Source organism: Heterocephalus glaber, unplaced genomic scaffold, assembly GCF_053883595.1.
Source record: "Heterocephalus glaber isolate CG9 unplaced genomic scaffold, H.glaber_assembly_v1.0 deba00001472, whole genome shotgun sequence".
NCBI lineage: Eukaryota > Metazoa > Chordata > Mammalia > Rodentia > Bathyergidae > Heterocephalus > Heterocephalus glaber.
In genome coordinates this window covers 43,345,767-43,358,755 of record NW_028258315.1, presented here as the reverse complement: position 1 = coordinate 43,358,755, position 12,989 = coordinate 43,345,767, and the positions used below count along the sequence as shown (strand labels likewise).

The window sequence follows — 12,989 nt, the reverse complement described above, 5'->3', positions numbered from 1 at the left end:
AGCTTCACTGCTGGAACATGTGCAAGTCATGAGAAATACCAAGTTCAACTCTTCCAAGTGACTTAAAAACACTTTTCCCTACTGGTGCTTCTTTGTTCTTTATCTTTAATTATCTTGGTTTTTGCTTTCTCCAATCAAATATATTTCCTACTCTTGTAGCAAGTCTATCTTCTGTCACTGGTATTTTGGGAATATTTTCTTTTTGTATTTGCATGGCAGTTAACCTTTCATTTCGTTTTGTTGTTAAGCTTTTCATTCTGAAATAACAGATCTACAGGACATTGAGAAGCCAGTACTGAGATGTCTTGTGTGCCCTTCACTCAGTCTCTCCCAATGTTACAATCTCAGCACAATATCAGAACCAGGAGGGGCTGGGGATTTAGCTCAGTGGTTCCGCTGCCTGCCCTGCAAGTGCAAGGACCCAAGTTTGATCCCCGGTACCAAAAAAAAAAAAAATCCCAGAACCAGGAGCTGGGAATCGAATGATGTGTGTGTCCAGGGCATTTTGTCACATGTGTGGAAAGATACAAACACTTCCATCACCACAAATAGCTTCCTCTTGCTGTCACTTTGTAGTTCTACCCCGTCCTGTGCTCCAACTCCCCTAACCCCTAGCAACCACTAGCCTGATTTCCATCTCTGCAATGCTGTCATTTTAATCATGTTACATCAATGGACTCAGAGTACGTGAGCTTTTGAAATAAGTTCTTTGCTCTTGAGATCCATCCAAGTGGTTTGGAGTATCACTATTTTGTCCCTTGTAATTGCTTACTGGATTTTTGTGCACATAAATATTCATCTTTTCACTCCCAACTGGAAGTAATCCTTTTTCCCTACCCAGTCTTTCTCTTCTTTGAGATCATCACTTGCGACTTCCTTCCATGGTGACTTCTGCTGAGCTCCACCTAGCCTCTGTCTCTGGTTCGTCCTCTGTGCTTGTCTGTGTTTGAGCCAGACTGAGAGGCACAGTAGGAAAGCTGGTCTTCACAAGGTATTGACAGGTGTTGGGGTCTGCAACTAGACCCAGGACCTCCTGGGTCTCTGAACACAGCCTCTGAGTGTGAAAGTGCCCTCAGCCCCCTGAAGGTGTCCTCAACCCTAACCTCTTTCATTTTCTTTTCCAGTGGGTTTTTTTTTTGCTCCCAGCTTCTCAGTATGGCCCTCATGCTATAGTTAGAGTTACATCCTCTCAAAATTCACACGTTGGAAGTCCTAACCCCTAATATGACTACATATAGGGACTACAGAAAAGTAATTAAGGTTAAATGAGGTCATATGGGTGGAACCCATAGGGCTAGTTTCTTTATGAAAAAGAGAGGTCAGAGTGTTTTCCCTGTCTGTGTCTCTCTGTTTATCTGTCTCTCTCTCACCATATTCTCACATGGTGACATGGGGACACAAAAAGAAGGTGAACATCTCTAAGCCACTAAGACAGTCCTCACCAGGAAGTGACCCTGCTAGAATTTGATCTGGGACAGTGAACTGTGACCTACAAAACTGTTATGACTGTCTGCTCTTCCAGTCACTTCGCCTGTGAGCTCTTGTTACGGCAGGCAGAGCCGATGAGTACACTTCACAATGAGTTCTTCACAGTGCCAAATGTAAGGTAAATGTAACATTGGTAATAATGATTGGACTTGGCTTTATATAAAATAAAAGCTTCTAATCAACTCTTACTAGATTATTTTTACTGCTTTCATCTTTGCTTATTGGTTAATTTTGAAATTATCTTTCATTTTACATGTATTTTGTTCAGTCAATTAAAAGTCAATTTAATTGGTCATTTAGGGAGTTTCCTTATTTATTGCTTGTCTGTCTGATAGGAAGTGAAAGCCAAATGAAACAGGCTCAGAGTTTTAAACACGCTCTTCCATTACCTTTTATCTGGGCATACCGCAAGGCTTTTTCAACACCTCTCAGATTCAAGACTTTGATTCCCAGGGACAGCTCTGGAGTTAACTCAACATTTCTAATACCTCAGACAAGTTGTCACTTGCATTGGAGAGGTGGATGTGTAATGCCCTTTAAATTTAATTCCAAGTAATTTTTCAAGAGAAAAAAAAGACTAGTGAAAAAAGACAGGCTTGGAAATATTTTTCAAAGTTTTGATTTAAAACCCAGTGATACTGATATTGAAGAATTTATTTCCATTTTTAAGATAGTGAGAGCAAAGTTAAAAATTATCTCTCTAAATGATAATTTTCAACCAGCTTACATATGAGAGTCTAGAATTTCCCAAAGAGTTTATATTCTTTTTCTTTTTCTTTCTTTCTTTCTTTTTTTTGGTACTGGGGATTGAACTCAGGACCTTGCACTTACGAGAAAGCACTTATATTCTTGGTCTACTTCTTTGTCTATATTCAAGGTTTGCTGGACTCTCGATCACACTGGTGGGCTTCTCTGATCCAAATGTTTTCTGAGACAGCATAATAAATGTGGGGACTTATTATTCTTATATCTATTTGGCATGCTGTGTTGGCATAATTTATATTTGTTTTACAACTTATTACACTCTTACCAAGTGGATGTTTTGTATCCTTAGAAAAGGAGAGCTGGAGTTCTACTTAAAGTACTAATACTTAATTATGGCTCTCAGTGTTCCTATGTCTACATCTGTTTGCCTTGGGAGCTCCTAGTTCATAGCATGTGATTCTCAGAGCCTTGTCTCTATTGACAGCACTGTATGTGGATTCTTAACACATTCTGGACTATTACGAATGGAGGTCTGACTTCTGCTTTGATGGTAAAGTCTGGGCATTGCTGCTAAGATGGTAACAATCACCCCTCTCAGAGTGTGTTAGGGTGAAGGATGCATCAGTATTTCTAGTGCACAACAAGCAGGCATCCAGGGAAGAGCTGCTCTGCATGCATTTTAAGTACTGCATAAGACAATATGCAGGGCAGGCAACAAACTGGGAAGAAAGTGCTACCTAAATAGTTTTGGTTTTGGTATAGTACCTATGCTCAGTAATGGGGTGACTAGCTTATATGTCAAAGGTTTCAGCTAAAAATGTCCTCAAGCATAAGTATTTCCAAAGAACATACACAGTACCTCACAAAAGTCTCAGCTTTAACATCTGCCAGGTTCAAAGAGTGTGAAGCCACCTAGCCCTATAGGAACCCTTCTTTCTCCTTATCCTTTTATCATCTCTTGGCTTCAACTTGGTATGGTGTGAAGCAGATTCGAGAGTCAGAAAGGAAGAGGACAAGGACACAGTCAGCTGCAACCTGACTACAGTCACTTCTCCAAAGGTGAGCAGCTGCTCAGACAAGAAGAAAGGGAGCAGAACTCATAGTTTTCATATTAAGATCGATATGACGACTAATATCTTGTACTGGGTAGTTTTAATTTCTTAACTGAGGCACTGTTTTACGATGTAAGTAGGACAACAGATTTGCTTTTACTCGAGAGTGAGCTGAAAAGTAATACATCTTGTCTAATGTTTTAACCAGGGTAGGGAAGTTATGAACTAGAGTGAATATTTTTAATACAGGAAACAAAAGGGTTTTAAGCCACAAATTATTACCACTCAATGGCCCATCTGCATCTCCATATACAATGACATTCAGGAGTCATAGAACTAGTTTCTGGGCATTTCTTCTATAGATGGAGCACAAGAAGGGTATATCTTAAACTCACTTTAATGCCCAAGGTTCTGTGCCACAGGTAAAACACCCAGTGTATATCCCATTTAAATCCAGTTCAGTGCAAGGAATGAGTGTCCTATCATGCATAAGTTAAAATCTAGAAAATAATGGAAATATTAAACAGAAAAACCTAATGGTAATCATATAAAAAATCCCCTTGTCTTCATTTCTTACCTTCACTAGAAGGTCCTTAGCTTCTTTCTCTAGCCATCTTGGGTAAAAGGGATTGTCCATGCGGATAGAATGGAAAAGCTCTTCTTCATCTTGCCCATGGAAAGGTGACTGCCCAATCAGCATTTCATAGAGAAGAACACCAAAGGACCACCAGTCAACGGAATGGTTGTATTTCTGACCCAGCAAGATCTGTGCAACCAAAAGGCAAAGACATAATTAGGAGATGAAGATGATAACAAATGACACGTCTGCCTTCTCAGGGGCACTCAGTAAATCATGGGTGGTGGCAGTAATAATGGTTTCACCAAGGATCACACTGGAAACTGTCTTTTGACAAACTGATGACTGGATAGAAATGACTTCACAATGCCAAAATTTTTGAGTTTGAGTAAACACTTTAGAGTTTTAATTTCTCCATTTCTTCTGGTTTTAAGAGAAACAATTGAACCATGACCTTAACTTTCATTTTCCCATCCTTGATGTGAGGACTTGGGTGGCAAATATTGGACCTAAAAAAGTTGGTATATGACTTAAGTTTTCCAGTGCCTCTGACACAAACATCTAAATCAAGTCAGACTTCTGGTGTCCCGAATCTGCACAAAATCTCTGTAGAAACTCAGCCTCCAAAGACACTATCTGAGCAAGTCCTACCCTTAAAGCTGAGCTCATCACAGCTATTCAGTTTAGGAGTCAAACTTGTAATCACAGTTGTTCAAATCCAGAAATCAGAGATTTCTCCAAGCTACCTGTAGCTATCAAGCAGGCTCTTGGAAGAACTGGTGGGCCTTCTTTGCTAGGGAACATTTGAAGCCTGAAATCCTACCTGACTTTCCACAAAATTTATATCCTTTTACTAGTTCACATCTCTGGCAAAGAAAAGAGGTTTTGCATGTTCACTTTTAGCAACTTCTTTGTTTACTGTTGGAAGGTGGAGTGTGCACATGCCACACATAATCTTAATTCAAATATGCCCAGTTAAGAGGCCACATTCACACATAATTCCCGACTGGTCACAAGGGGAAGCCAAAGAAACCTCTCCAAGTAGCACATCTTTGTAAATAATTTAGTTTTGTCCAAACAAATGAAAAGAAATTTGGAAGACAGGAAGACAGCTGTGGTAGAAATTAAACCTTTGAGGCTAGGGGATGCTCATAAAAATCTCATTCTTACATTAGGAGGAAAAAGCAAATTGCAAATTCATACACAGAACAAAATATGGGCTAAAGGAGCACTATGTGTGAGGCATTTTCAGATATCGTGCTTTTATTTAGAAAAATTTCTTAAGCTGGGTACTATTATCCTCAGAGGAGGATGACTGGGGTCAGGGGCATATGTTTCTTACTTCAGGTGTGCTAGTGAGTGGACTGACTTACAGTTTTTTTTTCTTGGTACCAGGAATCAAACTCAGGACCTTGAGCTTGCCAGGCAGGTGCGGTGCCACTGAGCTACATCCCCAGCCCCAGACTGAAAGGTATATTCTAAATTCCAGTCTTTGGAGATTTTACTATATGTGCGCCTTGCATCTTATAATGTTTTCCCGCCCTCTGCCTCTCTCTAGTGTGCTCATGTGCACACTGCTCAGTACTGGTAAAGAGAGAGTGGTGGGCATTCCAGGCTAGACTCAGAAAGACAGCCTTCTCCGGCATACAAGGATCTCTTCTTTTGTCTCCCTCTTTTCCTCCTCCATCTGTACCCTAAGAATTAATTCAGAAGCACAACCCTGAAAGCAACCCTAAGCCTGAGAAAGGCCCCCAAATACTGACAATGGCATCACGACACAGTCCCTTCTTTTTTGTGATCTATACTTGCACTCCTTTGGTCCATGGAGTGAGTGCTTTCAGGTCTGCAGTCTTGCACCGATCTGCATCAGCACATATTGGGGCAAGTGCTGCTCTAGCACTAAGTGACTAATGGCTTAGGACTTATGTTGATTGGGTTTCCATGTGACCCTGACTTTTTCCAAGAACTGCTTTTATGTACTGAAATCCCCTGTGGATTGATTGTGATGGTAGTCTGCTGTATAAAGTTGTATGTTTCACTGTGTAACTGTGTCCCTATTGTTTGTAAAAATAAACAGAGCCTCACTTATACATTATAGTCCCTCTTCACTCCTGCAATGGGACATGGGCGGGGGGAATAGTGGATCTTTGGAGAGGAGCATTAGGTCTCAGGAGACTTGGGCTGTGGGAAGCATGGTCGGTGTATTTTTCAGGCACTGATCCTGATGGTGCTCTGAAATGCATTTATTCCTGTGATTTGAGTTCTCCTGACAGGGGAGATGTGTATGCCAGATAGGGTCCATAGTCTTTGTCTCAGTTATTTTGTGCTGCTGTGTCTCTAATTCTGTGCCTTACTTAGGTGCCTTGCTGAGAGTCAGAGTCTTTTCCCTGAAGATCAAATATCACAATGGGGGAGAAAACAAGGAGAGCCTCAGAAAGACAGCACAAGGCAGAAGGTGCTGAGGACTTTATGCTTGGGGGGGAGGTGGATATGAGGCTGCAGAGAAGAACAGCTTGCCTACGACTGTGCTTTGCTTTTGAAGGGGGGCGGGCAGTGGGTGAAGAAGTGACATTAAGGAAAAATTTCACAGGGTAGATGGCATGGAGTGGGGCCTTGAAAATGGAAGGATTTTGTGGAAAGAGAAGAGGAGGCTGGAGAAGTTATTTGATAACAGAGCCCCAGAGGTAAAGAACCCAGTACAGGTTTGAGATGGACTGGGGTACATGCCTGGGTATGGCCACTTACTCACCAAACAGTGCAGGGGAGGCTACTGTGAGCCCTTGGGAGGAGACTGCACATGGGGTGGGTAAGTCTTGGTCTCCAGTGTATTGGACAACTGGAGACACACATACCTTAGTAGCACCAGGAAGCAAACAACAGACCTTTTCTAGAGGCCAGAGGGAATTTTAGGGAGAAGATGATGGGAGGTGGAAGTGACCATAGGCCAAGGGAACAGGATGTGTCAAGGCAGAGTTGCATAGAATGGCTCAGTTAGGGAAGGTGCACACTTCAGAGTGACCGGACCTATTATTAGGAACCCATGCTCAGAATTTTGGCTTATACTCAGTAGATAATGAAGACTTCCTGAAGATTCAAAGCACTGGAGTGACAGGTTTGAACTTTACACCAGCAAATCTGGAAATTTGGTAGATGAGCAGGCTTCAAAGAGGTATATGCAATTGGGGGTGATTGTATTATTCTATGAGACATGGGAAGAAAATTAGAACTGCATTTATATTCATTTAAAAAATCTAAAATGAAAAAAAATGTAGTCTTCGCCAATAGGTGCTATACAAGTGACACTAATGTCCTCATTTAGAAATGTAAGCAGCAAGTGAAGTGTCTTAAAGGAAGGATAAGAAACCACATCTCAGAAGCAGCTCAGTGGCACCTGGTGGTGTGTTATTTTCTATGAATCCTAAGATGCGTTGCCATTCTGGGTTGTGTTCTACCTAAACAAGTTTGGACAAAATGACAAGTCCTTAAAAAGTTATCTGCAAAGAGCCTTGGACTGAAGGTAATATGGAAATAATAATGCAAACATAATAGTTGGATTAAAGATAATACTGAAACAAATAATGCAAACATAAACAGAGCCTGAGAAATAGCATCACTGATGTCTCTCCTTGTATAAGCTCTTTGCCATCATGTGTGAGGAAACTAAAAACAACAAAGACCTCATTAGTTAAGTTTTAGCCAACAAGAGGTTGACTCAAAATAACTGAATGTGTCAGAAACATTGCTTTGAATTATATACTAAATCCACAATTGCCAGTGATGATCCTTACCTTAATTGTACATATTATAGAATTTTTTCACATTATACCTCTGTGAAGTATATTTTCCAGCTATGACAGCCATGAACACCAAAAATTGGAATAAATGAATCAGGTTTGCAAGATTTTAAAAAATATTATTTAGCCTCATTACTTAAAGCATAAATATTTTTTATTATTAATATTGGGGGTGCTTGTTTAATGTGAGAACATGATCAAAGGTTTGAAAATGTGTAAATATGTGTGGTGATGAATTGGGATGGAAGGAAGTCATGTGAAATGTCTTAGACTAGGTTAGCCACCATAAGCATGGGAAAGAACTGGAGCTTCTTTGAAAGGGATTAAGCCAAAGGGATTCTTCTTGGTAAAAAGAATAAAAGGAAAAATGTAAATTAATATTTGGTGACAAGATTGGAGGAGTGAATAAACACGAGAGGTCCAATTTTAGGAAGTCTTATTGTTTGGTTTGATCTGGGGAGTAAGAAAGAAGGAGAAAACATGGATAAAACTTATAGTTTTCTATGTGAGCAAATAGATGCATGACATGATTAATTAAGACAGCTTGAAAAAATGAAGATGAGTAGGTAAGTTCAACAGAGAAAGTGAGTTTTAGACCTGTTATCTGGAGGGATTCTGACATTTACTGGCAGACCTCAAAGAGGAACACAGATTTACAGGTCTGGATCAACATGTCTGGACTGGTCATTTTGGTTCTGGAGCTAAAATACTGTCATAAATAAATCTTCTCCTGGAGAACATACAGTAAGAACAGAAGAGGGCTAAGCATGGAATCACATGGAGACAAGCATGCTTGAAAATGAGAGAAGAGTGGAACTGCAAAGAGAAAAGGTCTCTGAATGTAAATTTTGGAAGGCTCAGAAGAAAACAGAACCAGGAAGGCTTGCCAAGGAAATGGTATGGTACAAAGTGTTTGTTGATGGGAATGAATAAGAGCAAGGCAAGCATACTAAGATCTCTTGAAGTGGAGAGGAAAGAAACTGAGACAGCTCCCCTGAGCTTAAGAGGATGACAAAGGAGACCTCTGTTGAGAATAGCAGTGATATGATCTGTGCTGAGTAAATACACTTGAGAATTATCCCTACGGAAATCCAGTGTTGAATAGAATCTCTGCTCTGAGGTCTCCTCCTTGTATCTTAATTAGCTTTGGCTTCACTTTAAACTGGAAATGGTTTACTGCACTGATATCTGTATTTGTGCTAACCTGAAGCACAGATTTTTAATATCAGGAAGTTATTAAATCAATGAGACAAGCTCTGTGAGCTCAACAATTCCTTGACATTAAAAGCTGTAATTTCTTTTGGGACAGAGGCCAACCTTGCCTTTAAACAAGGTTAAATTAAAATTAAATACCCCACAATCACAGGGCAAAGCCACACAATTCTTAGACCCCAGATACCAGAGTTACTTGGGTGGTGACAGGGCTTTGCCGCTTAAATTGTTTTACTGGGAATTAGAGGTGTCACTACTTTCTTCAGAAAACCCACTCACATGCTTATTAATTCAGCCATCCATCTATCTTTTGTCAAGCTATTTAGTACCAATCGCTGCACTGAGTCTTTGGATATAAAGAGATCACCTAATCTACCTGTGTGAGAAAATGGCATAAAACCATATCCATTTTGTACCAATGTCAAAATCCTGTTTTTGATATTGTACCACAGCCCTGTGGGGTGTAACCCTGGCAGAGCCTGGGTGAAGGGACATATAGGAGACATTTCTGTGGTTCTTTTGTAATTTATTGTGAATCTACAATTATTTCAAAATAAAAAGTTTTTAAAAAATGAATAAGAACCAGTACCAATACTTAGAGCAAACATTTAGTTGTGTAAGGAGATTCAAAGATGAAAAGGCAACCAGTACAAGTAACTACATTATGGGAAACACCACATTAGGCAGTCACCTAATCAAATCTGATCCAGTTGAATATAATCCAACCAAATTTGGGGTGAGAGGCTGTGGGAGTTTCTGTAAAAAGAAGGGACAAGAGAACCCAGAAGGAAGCTCCTCCGCCGCCATCCCAAGCCCCTAGGGCAGAGAAGCTGAGCCAGTCCCAGCACCTGGGAGGAAGCTCCCCCACCACCATCCCAAGCTCCTAGGGCAGAGAAGGTGAGCCAGTCCCAGAACCCGGAAGGAAGCTCCCCTACTACCATCCCAAGCTCCTAGGGCAGAGAAGGTGAGCCGTGTGGGTGCCAGAAGCAACCCTCCAACCCCTGTGGAAATGAGAAGACACATAAACAAGCCTCAAAAACAGACTTCTGGATCACCTACAGCAACCTCAAAGGGAAACGAGATGGAACAATCTGATACTCAACCACCTGGACTCTCTGAACTGGCAACAAAAGAGGATCTGGGAAAAATGAAATCAGAAATAATTACTCAGATAACAGCAAAGATTGTGCTCATGGTACAAGACATGATTAATAAATCTAGACAAGACACAGATAAAAAAAATAGAGGATCTGAGGAACATGATGGAATCCAAACATAGGAAACAAATGGAATCCATAAAACAGATGCAAACAGATTTCCAGGAGATTAAAAACTCCATTAAAAGTCTGTGCAGCAGAATGAACCAATGTGAGGATAGAATTTCAGATATAGAAGAAAAGATTGCAATTAATGACCAGGAAAAGAACAATTGCTTTAAAATTGTAAAGGAACACGAGAAATCAATCCAGCAGCTGCTAGACGATGTGAAGAAGAATAATATAAGACTGATTGGAGTCAATGAAGAAACAGGAGAGAGTGCAGATGACATAAAAGAACTGTTCACAGAAGTGATGGCAGAAAACCTCCCAAGGTGGGGAAAAGAACTTGACATACAGATAAGTGAGGCATATAGGACTACAACTAGCCTTGATCAAAAAAAATCTACACATAAGCATATAATAGTTAGGATTCCAGAAATCCAACAGAAGAACAAAATTCTACAAGCAGTTAGAGAAATGAAACAAATCACATACAAAGGAAAGCCCATCAGAATCACAGCAGACTTCTCAATGCAAACCCTCAAGGCAAGAAGAGCTTGGAGTGATATATTTCAAGCCCTAAAGGAAAATAGCCTCCAATCCAGATTGATGTGCCCTGCAAAACTGTCTTTCAAAATTGATGGAGAAATAAGATGCTTTCATGATAAAGAGCACCTCAGGAACTTCATGAATATCAAACTGGCACTCCAAAAAGTTTTAGACTATGCCCTAGGAAAAGACAATGAGGATCCCAACCCCAGGAAACTCAGCAGAATGAATCCATTGGGTGTGACAAATTAAACACAGAGGGGGAGAATCCAACAAAAAGAAAAAGTCATGACAAAGCTTTTAAAACTTTTAACTTTATCTCCCTAATGAGTGTATAATTCAATCTTGTTATTGTACTGATTAGTATTTTTCTGATTCTAGAGTTGCACACCTTTTCTTGTGCTGTACTGGCTATCATCTTCTTATGTCTACTTTTTAACTGGGTTGTCTATAAATGAGCTCTAAGAACTCTTTATATATTCCGCTCATAGGTTATATGCATTGTAAATATGGTCTGTTTAAGGACTACTTTTCATTTTAATGATGTCATTTAAAGTTCTAAATTTTGATGCAATCTCATTTATCAATTTTTTCTTTTATACATCATGTCTTTTGTATCCTAGGAAGTCTTGCATACCCTGAATTCATAAACATTTTCCTTATAATTTCTTCTTAAAGTTTTATACTTTTAGGCTTTCATATTTAGGTTCATAGATCCCTTCAAGTTATTTTCATGTATGGAAATAAAGGGTTGAGGTTAATTTTTTATATACGGATACCAGGTGTTCTAGTGTCGTTCGCTGAAGACACTATCTCTTCCTCGGCTCTTGAATTGAGTTTGTATTCTATAAAATGCTAATGTTAAATAATCTTTCAAAACTCAGTGGACCATATATGTGTGGTTCTATTTCTAGATTCTCTGTTTTATTTAAATGATCCATATGTCTTTCCTTACACCAACACTGCCTTGATTACTGTGGGTACTAAATGTCTTCCAACACTATTTTTGTGCTTTTTTAAAAAACTTTTCTAGGTCCTTTGTACTCCTACATAACTTTTAAATTTCAATATCCAATTCTTCATTTATAGCAAGTATACACAGACCTGAATTTTTATAGATACCTTGTGTTTTCTAATCCTGCTAAATTCAAATACAAGTTCTAGGGGCTCCTAGAGATTTCTTAGTATTTTCTCTGTAGATGATCATTTCATCTACATATAAACATTTTGCTTCTACCTTGCCAATCCTGTCCTAATAGGATTGTGTCATTTAATTGCCAGACTATTTTGGTGGGGACTAGGTTTCAAAGTTTAATGGACAGATAAAGAGTAAGCATATCTACCCTTGTTCCCCACCTTAAGGAGAAAGCATTGTATCTTCTCCATTTATATAAGGCATTCTCGCTGGAAGTATGGAGTACATGTCTTTAATCTGTTGAGAAGTTTCTGTTCTACTTCTAGGCTCCTGATAGCTTTTACCATGAACAGCTGTAGAATTTAGTCCAATACTCTTTCTCCAACTAGTGACAGGATCATATGGTTTTTTCCTTTCCTCTGTAAAATGATGACTTTTGGGGGTGGATCTTCCAATGCTGAACCAACATTGCCATCCCTATAACAAAATCACTTTCTACATCCTGCCAGATCTGACTTCCAATAGTTTGTTTTGTTAAACAAATTTCTATCTATGTTCATATTTTTTTCTTCTATTATCTTTCTCCAGTTTTAAGATTAACACAATGTTGATTTCCTAAAATGAGGGGAGAAGTGTTCCTTCTTTTTTCTGCTTTGTTTGATATAATTTATAGTTAAAATGTTTATGAGCCTGCTGTTGTCATACAGGTAGGTCTTCAAGCTAGGAATATATTTTCTTTAGTAGGTGCTATTCAAATTTTATATTTCCTCCAGAGTTAGTTTCATTAATTTGTCTTCCAAGGTACTTCTTAGAAGTTGTCAAATTTATTTCAAAAATGATTTTTGAAATATGCTTTCTATATCCTTTTAAATTCTGTAAAATCTGTGGTAATGTCTCCTAGATCTTGATATTGTAATTTTAAAAATGTATAATTGATATTGTGTAACAGGGAGAAAAGATCTAATGGAGCAGGGGAATTGGGAGGGATAGGGAAAAGGAAAAAAGGGAAAAGAAAAAATATGATAAAAGGAAAAAAATGGAAACAAAGTCTTTGCAAATAGGGAAGGGTGGAGGGGGTGAAGGGAGGGCAAGGGAAGGGGAAAAAATAAGAACCAAGGTACATCATGTAATGGTACAAGATCCCAGTGATGAATGTAACTGTATTTTATACTGAAAATGTACCAATAAACTTAATGGGGGAAAACAAAAAGAGGGGAC

The 12,989-nt window shown here is 39.2% G+C and overlaps 1 protein-coding gene across 3 annotated transcripts in view; it reads right to left on the bottom strand.

The window, feature by feature from the left end:
- The window catches only part of Prkcq (protein kinase C theta), a 123,520-nt gene that overhangs the window by 9,681 nt on the left and 100,850 nt on the right, over nucleotides 1-12,989 (bottom strand). For all 3 annotated transcript variants that reach the window (XR_002398231.2, XM_004854531.3, XM_021266320.2), the window contains one exon: nucleotides 3,823-4,011. Coding sequence is in view for 2 of the 3 variants with exons in the window: in XM_004854531.3 (XP_004854588.1) it covers nucleotides 3,823-4,011 (189 nt within the window). In the remaining variant the exon portion in view is untranslated. The remainder of the gene's footprint in view (nucleotides 1-3,822; nucleotides 4,012-12,989) is intronic.